This window comes from Octopus bimaculoides, chromosome 30 (assembly GCF_046866305.1).
Source record: "Octopus bimaculoides isolate indiv1 chromosome 30, ASM4686630v1, whole genome shotgun sequence".
NCBI classification, from domain to species: domain Eukaryota; kingdom Metazoa; phylum Mollusca; class Cephalopoda; order Octopoda; family Octopodidae; genus Octopus; species Octopus bimaculoides.
Genome location: NC_142957.1, coordinates 12,229,810 through 12,252,744, shown reverse-complemented (window position 1 = coordinate 12,252,744; position 22,935 = coordinate 12,229,810). Strand labels below are relative to the sequence as shown.

Here is a 22,935-nt window from a genome sequence, read left to right as displayed (position 1 = left end):
TTTAATTTTTAAATTAAACTTTAATTTATTTGTAACATTAGTGTGAAGTTGTGGAGGTCATGCATGGCCTGAACTATCATTGCCAGAAACTGGTGGGTGTGAGACAGACAGATAGATAGATAGGTAGATAGATAGATAGATAGATAGATAGATAGATAGATAGATAGGTAGATAGATAGATAGATAGATAGATAGATAGACAGACAAACAGACAGATAGATAGATAGATGGGCTGATAGATATATAGATAGACAGGTAAATAAATATATCGCTATATAAATATGTATATATGTATGTAGACAAATAGATGTGTATATTTGCATGTATATATATATATGTATATATATAAGTATATATATGTATATATATATATATATATATATATATATATATATATATATGTTTGTATATATATGTATGTATATATATGTATGCATATATATGTATTCATATGTATATGTATGTATATAGAAAGACAAATATATTTACATGTATGTAGAGAAATAGAGATTTATATATGTAATTAGATAGATAGGTATGTGTGTATGTATATATGTATGTAGAGAGATATATAGATATATATTTTAAATGTTAACATGAAGGCCAACAATTGGATTTGTAGCTGAATACTAGGTTTTATGTATCGTGAACCCTAGTCACAAGTTCATACCTTCACAGTAATAAGTTACTTTTGTTAAACATGCAATTAGTTTATTGTAAAAACAAATTAAAATTAATATATATGCGTTAGGTGCAGCCAACACTGTTTTAGATAAAAATAGTCTTGTGTGTATCATACTAAATACATATACATCGTGACAGGCAAATTAACAGTGGTGTTCATCTGAAGTCATTATCTATCATAGATGTATTGAGTTAACGAACACAAGATTAGCAATAACAGTCAGAATCCTCCAACAATGGTGATATTCATCTGGAGGTAAATACAGATATATGTAGATGTTTGTGTGTGTGTGTGTGTGTATTGTTTTATTTGTTTCAGTTATTTGATTGCAGCCATGCTGGAGCGCAGCCATAAAGGGTTTTTTAGCTGGAGAAATCAACTAGGCCCTTGAGGAATTTGTGCTGTTAAACACAGGTCATCCACAAACATGCATTTTGGGCTTCCCATCTTTGTCCCCATCCAAATCATTATGCCAGTATCATCCTTCAACTACTTTGGAACTTTGATGACAGAAGACATAAGATGTGAGGAGACCAAAAGATGAATAGTGCTGGCAAAAATCTGCATTGTTAAAATTGTACAACACTTTGAGAAACTGTACTCTGAGCATCAAGATCAAAGTCTGTACATTGCATTGCTAAGTCTACCTTGTTTTAATATATGGAAGTGAGGCATAGTCTATAACATCAGAAATGATTGCTTGGGGCACTGTGGAATGTGGTTCTTAAGGAGAATATAGAGGATAGCATGGATAGACAAAGTGATGACCCCTTGGGCTGTGGAAAATAGGTGACTGCTTCCTGAGGTAAGGGCCGAGCAACTGAGATTTCTTGGTCATGTGTTGAAGAAAGAGGGTCTGGAGAATTTTGTGGTAGGGCATGACTGAGCTTAGCATGGACAGACAAAGTGTCTAAGGATGAAGAGATGACCTGGCTTGTGGTAAATAGGTAACTGCTTCCTGAGATAAGGGCCAAGCAACTGAGATTTCTTGGTCATGTGATGAGGATGGAGGGCCCGGGGAATTTAGCGATGACCGGAAAGATTGAAGGGAAAATAAGCAGAGAAAGGAGAAGGATGATACGGATGTCAAACTTGATGAAGTGGTTGGAAGAAAGAGATATTAAACACCAGGACGTGGAACTGGTGTACAAAATAAAGAATAAAGAATTATGGTGGGACATGACCGCTCGTGTCCTACATTCTGGACATGACACCCAAAGACAAAAAGAAAACATTCATAAGGGATGTTATCTCTGGACAAATACCAGAGTTAAATTTGCCTTTTGTAATGCATCTACATTAAATATGATACAAAGGTAACTATTCTTATATACAGGACGTCCAAAAATTACATTTACAGTTTCTAAGATTCAGAGAGAGAAAAATGGTAAAAATAGGGGTAACTCAACAGGGTGCGTGCAACGAATGGAGCCTGCATGGAAGTGTTTTCTGAAGTTTCCAAGAAAACATTGTTTTAATTCGTTTATTCGTTTCAGTCATTTGACTGCAGCCATGCTGGAGCAGCGCCTTAAAGGGATTTTTAATTGAGGGAATCGAGCTTTGTGAGCCTAGTACTTATTCCATTGTTCCCATTTGCCAAACTGCTAGGTCATGGGGACACAACCATACCAACATCGGTTGTCAAGCAATGGTGGTGGCGACAAACACAGACACAAATATATATATATATATATACACACACACATATATATATATGAAGAATAATAAGAAATGGAGCAAAACGCGTACAATCAATATCTACTCAAAATACATCACTTTAACATGGAATTTCTACCCATTAACCGGGTATGATATCCCAGTTTTTGTGTAATTTTTGCTACCCTGGTAACTATTAACATATTTACATTATCGAAGTTTTTTCAACCAAGATAATATTAATATATATATATGACAGGCTTCTTTCAGTTTCTGTCTATCAAATTCATTTCACAAGGCTTTAGTTGGCCCAGTGGGACTGAACCCAGAACCATGTGGTTGGGAAGCAAGCTTTTTACCACACAGCAATGCTTGCGTCTATGTTTGATTACATTTTCCAGTAAATACTGCTGAGTTATCCCTATTTTGCATTTTTTTCCTGAATTTTTCAAATTGTAAAGGTAATTTATAAACAGCCTGTATAAATGTTTATATACGCACACACACACACACACACACACACACACACGTAGCATGTTCATAAATTATCTTTACAACTTCCACAATGTATTGCCTAAATGTGTTGCGTGCAACCAACAAAGCTTCCATATATATATGTATATATATATATATATATATATATATACACATGTATATGTATATACCGGAGTAAGCACGTAAATGTGCAACAAGGTGGAGAAAAGAGTACTCAAATACCAGAGGTAGAGTAATATGCTTTATTTAAAAGCAGCAGCAGAAATATAACAAAAAATTGTTACTCGGAGTTTCACGTTTCCGTTCATCGGATAGTTTTGTTAGAAAATTTTCTAACAAAACTATCCAATGAACAGGAACGTGAAACTCCAAGTAACAGATTTTTGTTATATTTCTGCTGCTTTTAAATAAAGTATATATATATATATATATATATATATATATATATATATATATATAGCTATTAAAAGCATGAATTGGTCCCTGATAAATATAAATATGCAGGTAGATTGTGTGTGTGTGTTTGTATGTTACTTGATTTCGATTCAAAGGGTTGCATCCAAAGGCTGTGGCTATGCTGGAGCACTGCAATTAAAAATTATGTCGATATACAGAGTCTACCCCCCACAAAAATTGTACAGACACTCCAGAAAAGGAAAAAAAAATCTGTATAAATATTTAACTCATATAACTACTTCTACAAATATAAATATCTCTTTCGATGTTTTATCAAACTGCGATAACACTGAATGAAAATATTTATACATTTTATTCCTTTTCTGAAGCGTGTATACATGTTTTTCGCAGACTCTGTGTATGTATGTATATATATATATATATTGTTAATGTAGATAGTTCTCTGTAAACTGCTGTTCGATTCAATTGGTCCTTTTGAGTCACATGACATGGAAAGAGAAGCTGTTTGAAGCATGGAGGTGAAAGCATGATATATTTGTGAAATGGAAATAGAAAAAAAAGAACAAGCTTTGAGCTACACCATCCCAACCCCCACTGGCTAATATGGGAGAGATTTTGGCACGATGAAACATCTGCTATTTTGGATGTGTCCTGAATGTCCAGATAATGTGTGGCAAACAAAATAGGAATTTTGGAAGAAGTTTCTATAAAACTAGTTTTTAAACATTGAATGGCTATGGGAGTCCACAAAAATGAAATAGTAATCGAAGGGGTCCAGAAATAAAGAATGGTTGAGAACCACTAGTGTAAGCTGTTCAATAATCCTGTTTTTAATATGTTTGTGTCCACTTATGTCCAGCATCTGTAACATTTGACCTTTCTAAAAAAAAAAAAAGACATCCATTGCCACAAACGTGTTTGCTTAAATGTGAATCGCTTTCCTCAGAAAATCAGCAGTTTACTATGATGAAAGTGATGATCTAATATGTTTAGTATAAAACACCCCACAAAAATATCTTAATATCCTCCGTCATCTTTTGACTTGTGTCTTTGACATCTATCTTTTACGATCTATACCGTCAAAAAAAAAAAAAATCCCGATTCTGACCCCCACCATCAAACAAACGCAATGTTCATAAAAGAGTGAAGCAGTTTGCAGTTTTCTCAAAGTCAACACTTCATTGTGATGTGATGTGACATGCCATGATGTAACATGATGCGACATGATGTGACACAGTGACGTGACAGAGGTCTCGGTCAGTCGGGCGTGACGGCTCACATGGCATACACAAAGTTATAGTTGTCCGGTTCTGGAGGTATGGCCGGTGGCTTGGCTGGGATTCGAACACCTTCTGTGTCCAACAACCGTAGTTTGATCTCCATACCAAGAAGCATCTCCATGTCACTCTTCTCCTGAGCACTGACCATCTATGGAAAGATACAAGTGGACATGGTCAAAGAACAATGGTCAGATAATAGAATAATGGACAAAGTAGAGAAGACAGTAGAGAAAGGGTGGTTAGAGATAGATGAGTGTGGACAGTGCAAGATTATGGTATGGACAGAGGCCAGTAATTACAATGGTGAATTGAAAAGTGAGAGTAGTGGACAGTGGTCAAAGAGAAGAATATTGGACAAAGAGAAGTGCACAGTAGAAAAAAAAGGCAAATGGAGAGAGGCAATAGTGGAAAGAGGACAGAAATCATAATGGAAAATTGAAAACACAGAGTAGTGGTCAATGGTAGACAATGGTCAGAGAAAAGGAAATTGGACAAAAAAAGAGTGATTGAGAAAGAGAGAGAGAGAGAGAGAGATTACAGAAGAGAAGGAGACAAAAGAGAGACACACAGAGACAGAGATAGACAGAGAGAGAGAGAGAAAGAGAGAGAGAGAGAGAGAGAGAGAAACAGAAAACAGAGATTAGTGTAAACATAAGCTGTAGGTATGTATACACACACACACACACACAGTTCAAATTTGCAGAAAACAAAAATACGAAAACAGGTGAAAGAACAACAAGCAGGTGTGTTCGGTTAACGCTTGGGAAGAATGGAAAAGTCTTTGACATTTCGAGCCTACGCTTTTCTGTAGAAAAGAATAAGAGGAAAAAAAGAAATGGAGAATGTAAAAAAAAAAAAAACAGAGAGAAAAAAAGTGTAGAGATTAACAATATGCGCAGGAGTGGCTGTGTGGTAAGTAGCTTGCTTATGAACCACATGGTTCCGGGTTCAGTCCCACTGCGTGGCACCTTGGGCAAGTGTCTTCTACTATAGCGTCGGGCCGACCAAAGCCTTGTGAGTGGATTTGGTAGACGGAAACTGAAAGAAGCCCGTCGTATATATGTATATGTATATATATATATGTGTTTGTGTGTCTGTGTTTGTCCCCCCCCCCCAACATCGCTTGACAACCGATGCTGGTGTGTTTACGTCCCCGTAACTTAGTGGTTCGGCAAAAGAGACCGATAGAATAAGTACTAGGCTTCCAAAAAGAATAAGTCCTGGGGGTCGATTTGCTCAACTGAAAAGGCGGTACTCCAGCATGGCCGCAGTCAAATGACTGAAACGAGTAAAAGTAAAAGTTAAAGTAAAAGTAAAGTAATATATAAGTGTGTGTGTGTGTGTGTGTGTTACCTTGTTGTTAAGTAAAGCATTAATGCCATCAGTCCACATATCAAACTCTATTTGACTGCCAGCCAGGAAGTTCTGTGGAATTGTGGTCACTGGAATGATGGAGAAGCACATTTCCGCAGCTATGCTCTGTAAATATAAGAACATCAACAACGTTAGTGTCAACAACAACAACAACAACAACAGCAACAGCAGCCACCGCTGCCACTTCCACCACCACCACCACCCCCGCCGCCGCCAGCAGCACCACTACCACCACCACCACCACCACCACTACCACCACCACCACCACTACCACCACCACCACTACCACTACCACCACCACCACCCCCGCCGCCGCCAGCAGCACCACTACCACCACCACCACTACCACCACCACCACCACTACCACCACCGCCGCCGCCACTGCCAGCAGCACCACCACCATTGTCATTATCGTCATCATCATCATCGTTGTCATCCTATCCTCTTTGTCATCACATCTACATCATCGCCATCACATCAAAACCATTTGTCGTCCCATCTACATCATCATCATCATTATAACCATCACAATCACTTTGCCCCGACCATAAGCATCAACCCATCAACAACACCGCCACCACCACCACCACCACCACCACCACCACCAACATCACCATCATTCTTACCAACTCTGACATCACCACCACCATTTTCCCCATCCTTGTCATAATCATCACATCATCATCTGTCATCAGTACAGCCTCCACTGGCGTGGGGGCTAGTCAGGTAGCACTAGCATCGACCACGTTCAGATGGTGCATTTTATGTGCCACCGGCACTGGCAACGACCATGCTCGAATGGTGCTTTTTACGTGCTACTGGCATGGGAACCAGTCAGGCGGCACTGGCATCGACCATGCTCATATGGTGCTTTTTACGTGCCACCTGCACAAGAGCTAGTCCGGTGGCACTGGCAACGACCATGCTCGAATGGTGCTTTTTACGTGCCACTGGCATGGGAACCAGTCAGGCGGCACTGGCATTGACCATGCTCATATGGTGCTTTTTACATGCCACCTGCACAAGAGCTAGTCCGGTGGCACTGGCATCGACCATGCTCGAATGGTGCTTTTCACGGTTTGAGTCAGGCGGTACTTGCATCGGCCACGACAATGATTTCACTTGACTCAACAGGTCTTCTCAAGCACAGCCTATTGCTCAATGATTGACGGGTACTCTTAAATGGGTCAATTATGCGACACTAGCACAGGCCACGGCTACGGTCTCATTTGGCACGAGGACACCAGCATAACTAATGTATGCAAAGAACATAATACAAATTCTTCCTCTCAGAAATACAGAATTGTGTAACACACTCACCTTTTTCCGATTCTCTTTGACGTGAGAACAATCTTTGCCAACAATCAGAGACTTTATATCAACAACTGACACTGCAATACAAAGAAAATACAGGGAAATGAATGAATACCACCACACACCAAAATACAATAACATTCTTATTTCTATATTGCCCACAAGGGGCTAAACATAGAGGGGAAAAACAAGGACAGACAAATGGATTAAGTCAATTATATCGACCCCAGTGCGTAACTGGTACTTAATTTATTGACCCCAAAAGGATGACAGGCAAAGTTGACCTCAGCGGAATTTGAACTCAGAATGTAACGGCAGACGAAATACCGCTAAGCATTTCGCCCGGTGTGCTAACGATTCTGCCAGCTCGCTGCCAAAATACAATGACGTTCTATTGTGGTAGAGGCAGACCCAGGAAGACATGGGATGAGATGGTGAAGCATGATCTTTGAATGTTGGGCCTCATGGAGGAAATGATTAGTGACCTATACATACACACATACAAACGCATACAACAATAAGGAATCAATAAGGACATACACTTATTGGGCAGTTGTTCCAAAGTAGGGTTCTCTTCGCTGTTCCAATCTCCGTAGTGAAAGGTTTTTAGGTTAGGTGAAAGCTGCCACCAATGTTTCTCTGAAAAATACGATATTACAAGGGGTGAGTCAGAGAGTAATGCAATATTTATTTGCTTTAATTTTTGATTTAGCTTTGTATAATAGAAATGCAAGTAAAAATTTTATTACTTACTGACTTATCTTCGTACATTTGGAGACAATTAATCAAAATAAACATAGCTTGGTTCAACAATCAGTTAAATAAGAACTCTGAGTAAGCAAACATGAGTTAGTGCATATGTGTGTGTGTGTGTGTGTGTGTGTGTGTGTGTGTGAGTTAGTGAGAGAGTCTGTTTATCCTTCCCGATTCCACAGAGTCAACCCCACTCCTGGTTTTTACCTTTCAATTTCACTCTTGTAGTAATTTTACAAAACAATGTTCCAGCCATCAGGTAATTCATCCTCTGTCGCTTGATCATTTCTTTTATATCCGGGGTGATTTGTTTACGGAGTTCACTGTGGAAAACAAAACAAAACAAAAAAATATATATATATTAGGCGTAGGAGTGGCTGTGTGGTAAGTAGCTTGCTTACGAACCACATGGTTCCGGGTTCAGTCCCACTGCGTGGCACCTTGAGCAAGTTTCTTTTACTCATAGCCTTGGGCTAACCAACCAGACACCAATATCTTACCCAGCATTCATGACAATATGTGAAGACAGACACAAAAATCTGATTTAAAGACAAAGTTCAGCTTTTTAAAAATTTTTACCATCTTCCTCTCTCTTAGATTTTACAGTAGATGGTGCAGGAATTTACAAATCAAATTGAAAAAGGGCCGCAGGGCTGTGAGAGAAAGACCCAGTAAATGTACTTACATGATAGGTTCAGCTTGCGATTCCCAGGCTTCTTTGTTCTGTCGATCCTTCTCCCAACTCTTTAGGATCTCAGCGTAAGTGAATTGCTTCAATCTTTCTTTGAAGTCATCAAATGACATTGGCTTCATGCTTAATCCTCTTGTAATCTGTTCACGTACAACACTCAACACCTACGGTTTGATTTAGAAGATATATTGAGGTGGAAAATAAAAAAAAGAAGGTAATTAGACTCAACAGAAACTCATACAGAGTCTCATGCACAGACTCGCACACAGATTCAACGAATTGACTCGTACAGACTCAACATGAACTCATACAGACTCAACATGAACTCATACAGACTCATACACAGACTCAACGCATTGACTCATACAGACTCAACATGGACTCATGCACAGACTCACACATAAACTCAACAGGTTCATGAAGACTCATACACAAATTCAACACAGACTCAACACATAAGCTCAACAGACTCAACACAGACTCGTGTACAGCACACAAAATGCATTGACACATATAAACATGTACACACACATACACACACTCAACAGACAAATTCAGAGAGAGAGAGAGAGAGAAAGAGACACACACAGAGACAAACCTTTGAAAAGTCTTCAGTTGTGGCCCTCATTTCTTTCCAAGATTTACTCCATAACTGGATACAGGAGCAAAAGAATTCTTCAAATGGTTTGTCATGGGTGAAGAACATTCTATAGTAAATATGGCTGTCTTCAGATGCTGGAAATGGGAAACATGAAAGTGGTGAGGTGGGTGATGGACGTGATGAAGGTGATAGATATATGTATATATATATATGGATGTATGTGTGTGGGTGTGTGGGTGGGTGTGTATGTATATATATATATATATATATATATATATATATATATAATGTATGTGTGTGTGTATATATATATATATAAAGAGAGAGGGGGAGGAAGAGAGGAGAGTGAGAGAAATAGATATAGCTAGATAGATAGAAAGAAAAACATATAGATAGCTTGATAGATAGAGGGTGAGAGAGAGAGAATAGATATAGATAGACAGACAGACAAATAGAAAGGAGAGAGAGAGAGAGAAAGAAATAAATAGCTATAGAGAAAGGGAGAATTAGATAGATATACGGAGGGAGAGAGGGAAGACCGTATTTCGTTTCAACTTACGTGGTTCTCCGATTTTAAGAATTTCGCAAAGAATCTTGGTCAGGTAAATGCTGGTCTGTGTAAATGGACAGTCATGCTCATCAGCACGGCAGCAATTCTCCAACACCACCTGGAACAATATATACACAAGTGCAGCTCGCATAATAATAATAATAATAACAATCATTGACTAATTTTGTGATATTTTTTGTCCTTTAATCACGTATTTCTAATTACCTCAATTTGCTTATCTATGCCCCCACTTTGCATGAAATACATCAACACACAACATACTTAACTATTGTCTTGTCCTTGCAGATGGCAGAGCTGGGTTATTTAATCTGCAAATAGCAACAACTCACCTTTATGTAACTGTCTGTGTGATTCTTTGCAAAGTAGAGCATACAATCAAGGGCCAGAACACCAGGAGGTACTTCATTGAAGTCGTCCAGAGGGCGTGCAAAGTTCTAAAAAAAAAAATGAACAAAGCAACATGAGAAAAATTTAACCATGACAACACCACCACCACCAACACCCCTATCACCAATGACGACAACCACAAGGTATCGGTACTGACCGTAAAGCCCAGTTTCCTGGCGTCTTTGACTGCGTCCTTAGCGAAGTCCCTACTGACGGTCATTGTCTTGCGGGAGGCCACATCCCCTTCAAAGTCGAAGGCAATCTTCCGCAGCTCAATGATGTCTTTGATGTTCTGCAACAGACAAGATAAAGGGCTACATTAGTACAACAGGGTACAGCTGGGTACATTCATATGTCAGGATACAGCTGGGTATATTGGTATGTCAGGGTACAGCTGGGTACATTGATATGTCAGGGTAGAGCTGGATACGTTGTTATGTCAGGTTACAGGTGGGTACATTAGTGTGTTAGGGTACAACTGAGTACATTGTTAGTTTAGGGTACACTGGTATGTCAGGTACAGCTGGGTATATTGGTATGTCAGGGTACAACTGGGTACATTGTTATGTCAGGTTACAACTGATTACATTGTTATGTCAGGGTACAGCTAGGCACATTGTTATGTCAGGGTACAGCTGGGTACATTGGTATGTAGAGTACATTGGTATGTTGGGGTACAGCTGAGTACATTATTAGATTAGGTATTTTATCTTCCAGCTCACTGTTTTAGTGTCATGAAATAATAGTAATGAGTACGTATTAAAGTACATCAAGGGTAGCAAGTTACACGGGATAATAAAGAGTATTGTTGGGGATACTGGGTGGAAAACAGGGTACTGTAGAAGCATATTACAAGAGATAACTGTAACAAGTACATATTAGAGTACATCAGGGGGTAGCATGTTACATGGTATGATAATAAAGAGTACAGTACTCACTTCGGAAGGATCTGGAAGTGATTTCATCCGTTCTTCGTTAAGGTTCAACATGAGGGTCTGGAGAATGCTGAGTTGATGTGCCATATCGTTGTTGATTACTTTTGAAGCCATAATGACATGCTGGAATAGAAATCATGATTTGCTGCAACTGAGAGAGAGAGAGAGAGGTGGGGGCTAGATGGCTGAGTGGATATGTGGCTAGATGGATAGAAATTAATAAAAGACATGCTGGAATAGTGAGACAGAAAGAGAAAAGTGGGTGGGTAGATGAATAGAAACCACAATGGTATGTTGGAATAGAGAGCCAAGGAGAGAGATAAGTGGGTGGGAGAATAGAAATCAGGATACGTCTCAATCAGAGAGAGAGAGAGAGAGAGAGAGAGAGAGAGAGATAGAGAGAGAGAGATAGAGATAGAGAGTGAGAGAGAGAGAGAGAGAGAGAAATCACGATATGTTGGAGTAGGGAGAGAGAAGGAAAAGTAAGGGCTAAGTGAGAGTTAGAAGGATGGGTAGATTGGTGGATGGATTTAAGGGTAGATGGATATAAGAGTACATGGATAAGACCTATAATGAAATGCTGGAATTGAGAAAAAGAGAGGTGGGGAGAGAGAAACGAGTGGGTGGCTGAGTGGAGAGAAACTACAATGATATATTAGAATAGGGAGAGAGAGAGATGAATGGGTCGGTGGATCAATAAATACTGTAATGATATGTTGGAAGAGAAATAGAAAGTCGGAGGAGAAAAAAAGAGAGAGAGAGTCAGAGAGGGTAGGGGGGGCTAAGTGGCACAGATGGTAACTTACGTCAAGAATTATATTTCGAAACATCTTGGACTGAAGGCTTTCGGCAATTTCCTGCATTATAAGAAAGAGATGGGATGAAAAAACTCAATTAATAATAATAATAATAATAATAATAATGATTTCAAATTTTGGCGCAAGGCCAGCATGTTTGGGGATGGGGGCTAAGTTGATAATACCAACCCCAGTGCTCAACTGGTACTCAACTGGTCGATAAATTATATCGACCCCGAAGGGATTAACGGCAAAGTGTCAACCTCGGCTGAATTTGAACTCAGAACATAGCAACGGGTAAAATACTGCTAAGCATTCCATCCAGTATGCTAACGAGTCTGCCAGCTTGCCACCTTAATAATAATAATAATAATAATAATCATCATCATCATCATCATCGTTTAACGTCCGCTTTCCATGCTAGCATGGGTTGGACGATTTGACTGAGGACTGGTGAAACCGGATGGCAACACCAGGCTCCAGTCTGATTATAATAATAATAATAATGTTTTTACATTTTGACACAAGGCCAGCAATTTCAGGGGTGGCAGGTGTATTTTATCAACCCTTAAAGGGTGAAAGACAAAGACAACCCTAGTGAAATTTGAACTCGGAACGGAATGTAAAGGCAGATGTGTGACGATGGCTGAAATACTGCTAGGATTTTGCCCACCAATACTTTAGTAAACCCCCACCCCACCACCACGTGGGACCCTCTATGAAAGCCCAACCAAAAAAATAAGAGAAAGGTTCTGAAAGTGAAGATGAAGTCTTACTCACCTTGTGTTTTTGCCGATTGGCCTTCATCAACAGGGCATTGATGACAGCGATGAAGTTTTTGTGTAGTTCACTGGACTTGCGGCATCTAAAGCGACACACAGACAGACATAAATTAATCAGACACACACACATATATGTATGTACAGGTGCAGGTATGGCTGTGTGGTAAGCAGCTTGCTTCCCAACCACATGGTTTCAGGTTCAGTCCCACTGCATGACACCTTGGGCAAGTGTCTTCTACTCTAGCCTCAGGTCAACCAAAATCTTGCGAGTGGATTTGGTAGACGGAAACTAAAAGAAATTCATCATATATACATATATATGTATATATCTATGTGCGTGTGCCTTTATGTTGGTGTTTGTCACCCACGCTCCACTTGACAACTGGTGTTGATGTATTTACATCTCCGTTAATACATTTATATATATAGACATACATATATATATATATATATTTACATACACGCACACACACATACATATGTATGTATAGGAGCAGGTGTGGCTGTGTGGTAATAAAGAAATAGGAAGCTTGCTTCCCAACCACATAGTTCCAGGCTCAGTCCCACTGTGTGGCACCTTGAGCCAACCAAAGCCTTGTGAGTAGTGAATTTGGTAGAGGGAAACTGAAAGAAGCCCGTCGTATATGTATATATATATATATATATATATATATATATATATATATATATATATATATATATATATATATACAATGGGCTTTCAGTTTCCGTCAACCAAATCCACTCAAGGCTTTGCTCGGCCCGAGGCTATAGAAGAAGACACTTGCCCAAGGTGCCACGCAGTGGAACTGAACCCGGAACCATATGGTTGGGAAGCAAGCTACTTACCACACAGCCACTCCTACACCTATATTTATTTAATTTTTATTTAATTTAATTTTTTAAAAATACTTTTATTTTGAAATGTTTTTTTTTTTTCCTTTGATGCAAATTGTCGAATTTAGCCCAAACACCTTGTGTATGACAAGAAATGATATAAAGATAAGGTGATAGGGCAGTGTTCAATACTTACACAGTCATCAGTTTCGTGATCTGTCCTGGGGTGACGTACTTCTCCACAATTGTGTACTTGTCACTGGAAGCAATAGAAAACGGGGGAATTACAAGAGACAGTGTATAGACGCACAGACAGACAAACCAAGAATACATCAGTTTATGAGCTTAGGTTAGTTTGTATGCCAGTAAGAGAGGAGGAGGAAGAGAGAAAAGAGGGGTCTGATGCTCTATGTTGGTCTTTTCATAAAAGGAAGAAAATATTTTGCAGAATGGCATATGACGTGACAGTCTCTAATATCTAACTTGTCACTTAAATCTTAATCCTGGACGAATGCTCTAACCACTGAGCCATGCACCTTTACTATAGCGCCATATACATCATCATCATCATCATCATCGTTTAACATCCGCTTCCCATGCTGGCATGCGTTGGACAGTTTGACTGAGGGCTGGCAAGCCAGAAGGCTGCACCAGGCTCCAATCTGATCTGGCAGAGTTTCTACAGCTGGATGCCCTTCCTAACGCCGACCACTCGGAGAGTGTAGTGGCTGCTTGTTACGCACCACCAGCACAAAAGCCAGTCAGGCAGTACTGGTATCGTACTGGCTGATGGGCACCCATGCTGTTGGCACGTAAAAAGGACCATTTGAGCGTGGTCCTTGCCAGTGCCACCTGACTCATACTAGTGGCACGTAAAAAGCACCATCTGAGTGTGGTTGTTGCAAGTGCTGTCTACCAAAAAAAATTAAAACAAAATTATTGAACTTTCAGACCCCTTTGCAACTTTTGGGCCACTCTGCATATATCATCATCATCATCATCGTCTAACGTCCGCTTTCCATGCTAGCATGGGTTGGACGATTTGACTGAGGATTGGTGAAACTGGATGGCAACACCAGGCTCCAATCTAAATTTGGCAGAGTTTCTACAGCTGGATGCCCTTCCTAACGCCAACCACTCAGAGAGTGTAGTAGGTGCTTTTACGTGTCACCTGCACGAAGGCCAGTCAGGCGATACTGGCAACGGCCACGCTCAAAATGGTGCATCTTATGTGCCACCCGCACAAGAGCCAGTCCAGGGGCACTGGCAACGATCTTACTTGGCTTGCCGGGTCTTCTCACGCACAGCACACTTCCAAGGGAAAACAACCAAGTTTCAAGAACTCCACTATCACATATAGAAAAATTAACAATTAAAAGCACAATAAATGAGTATAATATAAAGCAAAGTAAATATCATAAGATAAATATAATAAAATGATTACACGTGTTTCATAACTAATTTTCAAATAGAAAGGAAATTTAAATCGATTAAAATCAATTGAAATTATCGAAAATAAATTCTATTAAAAAATATAGGTAATCGATGAGTTCTTGAAACTTGGTTATTTTCCCTAAAACTATATATTTTATATATATTTTATCTATAAAGCTCAATTGAATTAAAATTTTTTATTAATTGAGTTTTTACCTGTAATTTTGGATTTTGTCCCTAATATTATTATCATTATATATATATATATATATATATATATATATATATAGTAGAAACAAAGCCAAATTAGACTGGAACCTGGTGCCACTCTCTTGCTTGTCAGCTTGGTTCAAATGGTCCCTCCATCTCACGCCAGCATCGCAAAAACAGATGTTAAATGATGATGACTCCTACTGCTACCATCACTAGTAATATCACTACTCCCCACCCACCTACCCATCATCACCCTACTACTACTACTACTACTACTACTACTACTACTACTGCTGCTACTGCTGCTGCTATGACCATCACGACTTACCTGTTCAGTAGAACTGCCTCAATAATTTCCAAGGCTGTCTGCAGACATGTGTTATCGACATTGTTATCGGAATAGCAGGACTCGTCGTCAAGGGTGCTGGCCACCTGCAATAACAACAACAACAACAATGATGATGATAATAATAATAATAATAATAATAATAATAATAATGCTGGTGTTGGTGATGCAGGCTTACCTTTTCTATAAAAACCTCGTCCACAATGTCCCAACTGACGATACTGTGATCCATTAGGGACACAAAGGATTTCAGGCAAAATGCCAGAGGAGTCCCTACACTGCAAGTGGTTGTGGTGGTAGTGATGGTCATGGTGGGAGACACGATGGAGAAAGAAAGAAAGAAAAAGAGAGAAGACGTTTGTGAATTACATAACAATAACGATATAAAACATGAAAACAATTGCATACGAACAATATGCACACATGCCGTCCGTCCGTCCGTCCGTCTATCTATCTATTCAAGACAACTTTCGGGCTGGGACCTATGGACAACTTCCAGAGATCCCTGGCCTGGCAGTGCTATCAAGAAGCGCTACCCATTCGGGATAAGTTCTACAGGCATGCCTCAAAACACGGGGCCAACCTGCCCGAGATGCAGTCAGAGCGACGAAACCGTTCTGCACGCACTCGTACTGTGTTCAACCATTTCCGACCTGTGGGCTTTTGTCGAACGACTGTTATCACGTGTGGGACGAGTTGGTTTATCAACCGAGTCTATCGTGAATATTGTTGCGCCTCCTTCCTTTAAACTGGAAGGAAGAGCCATTTTCATCGTACTTGTGGCTATGGCGAAAGAATGTGCATGGTGGATGCGTCTGAAAGGTCTAGAGACAAAGACTTTCCTCTCTGCGCAATCTCTCATCAACTTCTTCAAGTATCACTTGAAGAGGAAGGTGAGAGTAGAGAGGGAAGTTTTGTCTAGTGAATGTTTCAAAAGAAAAAGATGGGTGAATGTAGCAAGGATGGCACGTGTGAATGAGGGAGCCAACTTGAGCATAACCCTATGAACTGTAAGAGAAAGGAAAGGAAAAAAAAAAAGGAAAGCATAAGAGAGAGAAAGAGAGAGAGAGAGAGAAAGAGAAAATTATAAGGGTCCTTACTACTGCTCCCTGTTATTGACGATGGAGGTTAACAAGTACAATCCTTGCTTGCTGATGAATTCCTGCGCAAAGGAGCTGTCCGTAGATAAAGTCGACAGCAACTTGAGGGCTTCCAGCTTCTTTGTCCATTCTGGGTCCTTTAGTTTGTCGTAAACTTCTTGAGAAGTTCTCACCTGATCGGGGTTAGAAAAACAAAAGGTGAGGGGGAAGAAAAACATGGACGTTATTAAGAACAGCATTAGGAATGTGTGAGTGTGCGTGTAAGAGTGTGTACGTCAAACCGTCCAACCCATGCCAGCATAGAAAACAGATGTTAAATGATGATGATGATGATGATGATGATGATGATATATATATATATAGTGAAGGCACATGGCTCAGTGGTTACAGCAACGGGCCCACAATCACGAGGTAGTGAGTTCCATTCCCGGACTGGGCTGTGTGTTGTGTTCTTGAGCAAGACACTTTATTTCATGTTGCTCCAGTTCACTCAGCTGTAGAAATGATCTGTGATGTCACTGGTGCCAAGCTGTATCGGCCCCTTTGCCTTTTAAAGGTGGCGAGCTGGCAGAAACGTTAGCACACCAGGCGAAATGCTTAACAGTATTTCGTCTGTCTTTATGTTTTGAGTTCAAATTCCACCAAAGTCAACTTTGCTTTTTCATCCTTCCTGGGTTGATAAATTAAGTACCAGTTGTGTTACTGGGGTCGATCTAATCGACAAGCTCCCTCCCTCCCCCAAAATTTCGGGCCTTGTACCTAGAGTAGAAAAGAAACGTTAGCATGCCAGGTAAAATGCTTAGCAGCATTTCGTCCAGTTTTACATTCTGAGTTCAAATCCCACCAACATTGATTTTGCCTTTCATCCTTTCGGGGTCGATAAATTAAGTAGCAGTCAAGCAGTGGAGAGAATCAAATTAACTTACGTCCTTCCCCAACGTTGCTGGGGAAGGGCAAAATGTTATTTCCTTGTTTTACAATGGTAAATTCTCTGCCTATCTGTCTCTCTGTACAAACACACTCTTTCCTTTTCTCTCTCTGACCGAGACCTTTGGAAATGCGCTGTGCGTGAGAAGACCCGGCAAGCCAAGTGAGATCGTTGCCAGGGCTCCTGGACTGGCTCTTGTGCGGGTGGCACATAAGATGTACCATCCTGAGCGTGACCGTTGCCAGTACCGCCTGACTGGCCTTGTAGGGTTTTCGAGCGAGATTGTTGCCAGTGCCCCTGGACTGGCTCTTGTGCGGGTGACACATAAAAGACACCATTTCGAGCGTGGCCGTTTTCATGCGGGTGACACGTAAAAGCACCCACTACACTCTCTGAGTGGTTGGCGTTAAGAAGGGCATCCAGCTGTAGAAACTCTGCCAAATTAGATTGGAGCCTGGTGTTGCCATCCGGTTGCACCAGTCCTCAGTCAAATCGTCCAACCCATGCTAGCATGGAAAGCGGACGTTAAACGATGATGATGATGATGATGATGATATATATATATATATATATATATATATATATATATATATATATATATATATACACTCTCTGAGTGGTTGGCGTTAGGAAGGGCATCCAGCTGTAGAAACTCTGCCAAATTAGATTGGAGCCTGGTGTTGCCATCCGGTTGCACCAGTCCTCAGTCAAATCGTCCAACCCATGCTAGCATGGAAAGCGGACGTTAAACAATGATGATGATGATGATGATGATATATATATATATATATATATATATATACACTCTCTGAGTGGTTGGCGTTAGGAAGGGCATCCAGCTGTAGAAACTCTGCCAAATTTAGATTGGAGCCTGGTGTTGCCATCCGGTTGCACCAGTCCTCAGTCAAATCGTCCAACCCATGCTAGCATGGAAAGCGGACGTTAAACGATGATGATGATGATGATGATGTATTAAACAAAATCAAATTGTAATACTTACTGGAGAGCTGGTCAGTTTCAAGACAGTTCCTGTCTGGATTTCTCCCCGATTCTATAAAAGTAAAGGTTGAGAGATTGGAGATTAGCTACCTGGGTAGGTCTAGAAGCTGTATATATAATGTACAGGGTGTATATGCATGTATGTGTATATGTGTGTGTATCTATCTATCTATATATATATAAGATTGACCAGTGGCCGGTCTGTCAAAATGCTTGAAGAAGCTCACTTAAAAAAATTCTCAAATACGGATTCAGCGGAGCAAAAACAGGCGGGCGAGACCGGTGAAGTACTATAATCTTTTTAGGATCTCCCAAAAATTTTTTCAAGAACCTTCTGATTCTTTTAATGTGCTAGTTTCCTGGTATTAAATTGATATTAATTAATATCGAATTTTTACCACATTATGTTAATTATCTAAATATATATATATATATGTGTGTATATGTATATATATGTGTATGTATATATATATATGTGTGTGTGTGTGTATATATATATAGTTGGAATTTACAAAAAAAACAAAACAAAAGATGAAGACGGGTGTGTAGATAACAAACAGATGTATTAGTTTAACGCTTGGGAAGTGAGAAAGTCTTTTACGTTTCGAGCCTACGCTCTTCGACAGAAAGGAACACAGAAAGAAACAGGGAGAGAAAAAAGAAAAGGGTTTGGTATCAAAAGACTTAAGACAAACATAATGGAAAGACCTGGAAGTTAAATCTTATGACTAGGATGCAAGAAATTTGCATCAGAGACCCAGGAGAAGATTTGGGCTGGCTGGCATCAAAAGGGTTAAAGTTAATATGCAGGTGGCCAGTTACATGCCAAAAAATTGTGTTTAACCATTTTCTTACCTTTTCTGTGATGTAGTTCTGGCGGTTGGAATCTGTGAACTGCAAGGCGTAGTTTTCCGTGTCAGTCAACTGCCAACTGAGAGTAGGAGAGAGAAGAAAAGAGATTGAAAGAGTTATAAAGAAGATGGGAGGGAGTAAGTGATCATTTGTTGTTACTAAACATGGCTGTGTGCCGCCTTATATATGTATATCAACTCACCCTTTGCAAATATCATTCATAATAGCCACCAGGGGGCGTGTCTGCAAAAAAAAAAATGCAAAAACAAAAATTAAATCAAAATTATACAAATTCATTAATTTCTTTTTTATCTTGTTTCAATCATAAGACTGTGGCCATACAATGGGCTTCTTTCAGTTTCCATCTACCAAATCCACTTACAAGGCTTTGGTTGGCCTGGAGCTATAGTAGGAAACACTTGCTCAAGGTGTCACCCAGTGGGATTGAACCCAGAACCACATGGTTGGGAAGCAAGTTTCTTACCACACAGCCACTCCTGCATCTATACAAATATATATATATATATATATATATATATATATATATATATATATATATATATATATATATATATATATATATATATATATATATATATATATATATATATATATATATATATATATATATATATATATATATATATATATATATATATATATATATATATATATATATATATATATATATATATATATATATATATATATATATATATATATATATAAAGAGAAAGAGAGAGATAGAGGGAAGGACTAAAATAGAAATAGAATTTTAACAGGTGAGAAAGGCCTTACCTGGTCCAGTTCCAAGAACTGTGCCTGTCTGCCGTTCATAGTAACGGCCACTTTACGGATGTTCTCCGATGCAGGGCGGGTCGTCCTGATAGACGTCCGTGAAGACAGCAACGTGGAACTGCTTCCTACTGAGTCCATCTTGGATTTTTTCGATTCACCAGGCAGGGAGAGTGAAAGTGTGAATGAGAGGATGAGTGTGAAGGGGGTGCGAATGCAAGTGGTGTCCAATACTAAGTCTGAAAAAAGAGACAAGAAGAGTAAAAGTTACAATGTGATATTTATGAGGGGAGGGGGTACTGAAAAGTTCTTGGCTATGGGTAAAAAAGAAAATACAAGAGGATCAGTTAATTATGATTTTATTTAACATATTCCCCTCTCAGATTCACACACTAATTGCAGCAGTCCTTCAGTTTTTCCAAGCCCTGTAAAAGAACTCGGAAGGTTGAGTCTCCAATCATGCCTTTCACGACTACCCTTAAAGCCAGGAACTTTTCAATATACATATATATATATATATATATATATATATATATATATATATATATATGTATATATATATATATATATATATATATATATATATATATATATATATATAGTTTTAGAGAAAAGAACCAAAGTTCATGAACTAATCCATGAAAATCCAGTCACATATAGAAAAATTAATAAGTAAATGCACGATAAATAAGCATAATATAATACAAAGTATATATCATAAGATCATGATAATTATTATTATTATTATTTTTATTATCATTATCTTATGATATTTACTTTGTATTATATTATACTTATTTATCGTGCATTTACTTATTAATTTTTCTATATGTGTCCTTTAATTCCTACACGTTTCAAAAATTATATGCACTCTACTCCACACTGGGAGTCGAAACGTCGATCCTATAACCGCGAGTCCGCTGCCCTAACCACGGGGCCATTGTGCCTCCACCACATACATACATAAATACATATTTGTGTGTAGGGAAATAAATATATGAACGGGGAAATTCCAGAGTCGCAATTTCCTTGCCACACGATCTCGGAATCTGAAGTAGGACGTGTATTGCGTTGATGTAAAATAAACTCCAGGATGTTAATAATGAGTTTTTGGCACAAACGATGTTCACTTCAAATTGTTTTTGCTTCCTTTTTTTTATATATTATTTGTTTTAATTAAAAACGATGCCGACAGACTGGTAATTGACGTGTCTGTACGTGTGTGCGTCTTGGTGTAAACATAGGGAGAAAGATAGAGAGAAAGAGACGGCTTTAAAGATAGATAGATGGATAGATAGGATATATACTAATAAATAGAATAGAATAGAATAGAATAGAGAGAGAGAGAGGGGGGAGATAAATAGACAGGCAGAAAGACTGGCGGACAGAGATAGATAAACAAATAGAGAGAGAGAGAAAGAGAGAGGGGATAGAGATGACATATATTAACAGATAGATAAACAGACAGATAGATCGACAGATAAATAGAGAGAGAGAGAGAGAGAGAGAGAGAGAGAGAGAGAGAGAGAGAGAGAGAGAGAGAGAGAGAGAGAGAGAGAGAGAGAGAGAGAGAGAGAGGAGGATGATATATATTGATAGATAGATAGACAAATAGAGAGATAGACAGATAAAAAGAGAGATAGATAAACTAGAAAGAGATGATATGTACAGATCGTGATGAAAAGAAAAAAAGTGATGGATTTACAGCAAGGGAGAAAATGGTTGGTACGCCCTTAAAATGTTAAGCTGGATCGTTTCGTGAGAGATTTAACGTGACTCTCTGAGTAACGACAGCATGAAATATCAGCTGAGTAAATAACTAAATATACACACACACGCACGCCTATATACTACACACATATATATACACGTACATACACATTTAAGCACACACACACATTGAAATAAAAAAAAAAAATCAGCTCACAATTGCATCCGTTCTTACGACGGGACAGCCTATATGCGTTCAATCGATCGCGAGAAATAGCAGCCAAAATTACATAAAATGACGATCCGAACCTTGCCACACTTGTGTTTATAACTGATGTAATCCTGGATATTGATCGCCGTGAGTAAACTTGAGAGTCACGGCCGGATCGACTTTAATCATAGAATTATAGGTCTTCTCATACAAGGCTGGATCTTGCTCTAAACAACACGCGCACAAATATATATATATATACCCATATATACATACATGTAAAAATGTTATTATATTGCGCTGATCCTCTGAGGGGAGAGCGTAAATGTGCTCAGTCGATCGCTAGAAATAGCAACCAGAATTACGTGAAATAAATCAAGAAGACTATAATCTTAAAGCTGATAAAGTCTGGGACGGACTTCAGTGTTAAGTGGCCCACACAAGTTGGAATTTCTCCGTTTTGATGGGGACTTATTATTTCCCATCATTTCCAAGGGTACGGTGGAAAATAAAATCTGAAAAATTCCCATCAAAACAGAGAAATTCTAACTTGTATGTGCCAACTATATATATACATATATACACACATACACCCCAGTTTATAGATAAATCGATCGATAGATAGATAGATGGATAGACAGACAGATAGATAAAGCTAATTTTAAAACAGAAAAACATAATTAAATTCTATAAAGTTCATAATTAACACAAAGAAACGATACTCACAGAAAGACAAGTGCGTGAAACTAAAAAAACTATGAAAACAGGAAGT

At 38.9% G+C, this 22,935-nt stretch overlaps 1 protein-coding gene across 1 annotated transcript; it reads right to left on the bottom strand.

The window, feature by feature from the left end:
- Window positions 1-22,935, bottom strand: LOC106879824 (engulfment and cell motility protein 1-like). The gene is made up of 22 exons (XM_089346355.1): window positions 22,890-22,935; window positions 20,246-20,481; window positions 19,650-19,690; window positions 19,451-19,526; window positions 18,597-18,647; window positions 16,669-16,841; window positions 15,747-15,846; window positions 15,551-15,654; window positions 13,772-13,834; window positions 12,737-12,821; window positions 11,966-12,016; window positions 11,163-11,282; window positions 10,382-10,516; window positions 10,167-10,271; window positions 9,826-9,934; window positions 9,264-9,400; window positions 8,660-8,829; window positions 8,182-8,297; window positions 7,762-7,860; window positions 7,228-7,298; window positions 5,887-6,012; window positions 1-4,681 (listed from the first exon to the last, which is right to left on the bottom strand). The coding sequence occupies exons 2-22, from the start codon at window positions 20,381-20,383 to the stop codon at window positions 4,529-4,531; spliced, it is 2,223 nt and encodes a 740-aa protein (XP_089202481.1). The 5' UTR covers window positions 20,384-20,481; window positions 22,890-22,935; the 3' UTR covers window positions 1-4,528.

Coding starts and splice junctions, on each gene's coding strand:
- LOC106879824 (XM_089346355.1), bottom strand. CDS start 20,383: ATGGACTCAGTAGGAAGCAGTTCCACGTTGCTGTCTTCACGGACGTCT. Junction 19,527..19,649: donor ATGAATGATATTTGCAAAGG/GTGAGTTGATAT, acceptor TCCTACTCTCAG/TTGGCAGTTGACTGACACGG. Junction 10,517..11,162: donor CACTTCCAGATCCTTCCGAA/GTGAGTACTGTA, acceptor TGTCTGTTGCAG/AACATCAAAGACATCATTGA.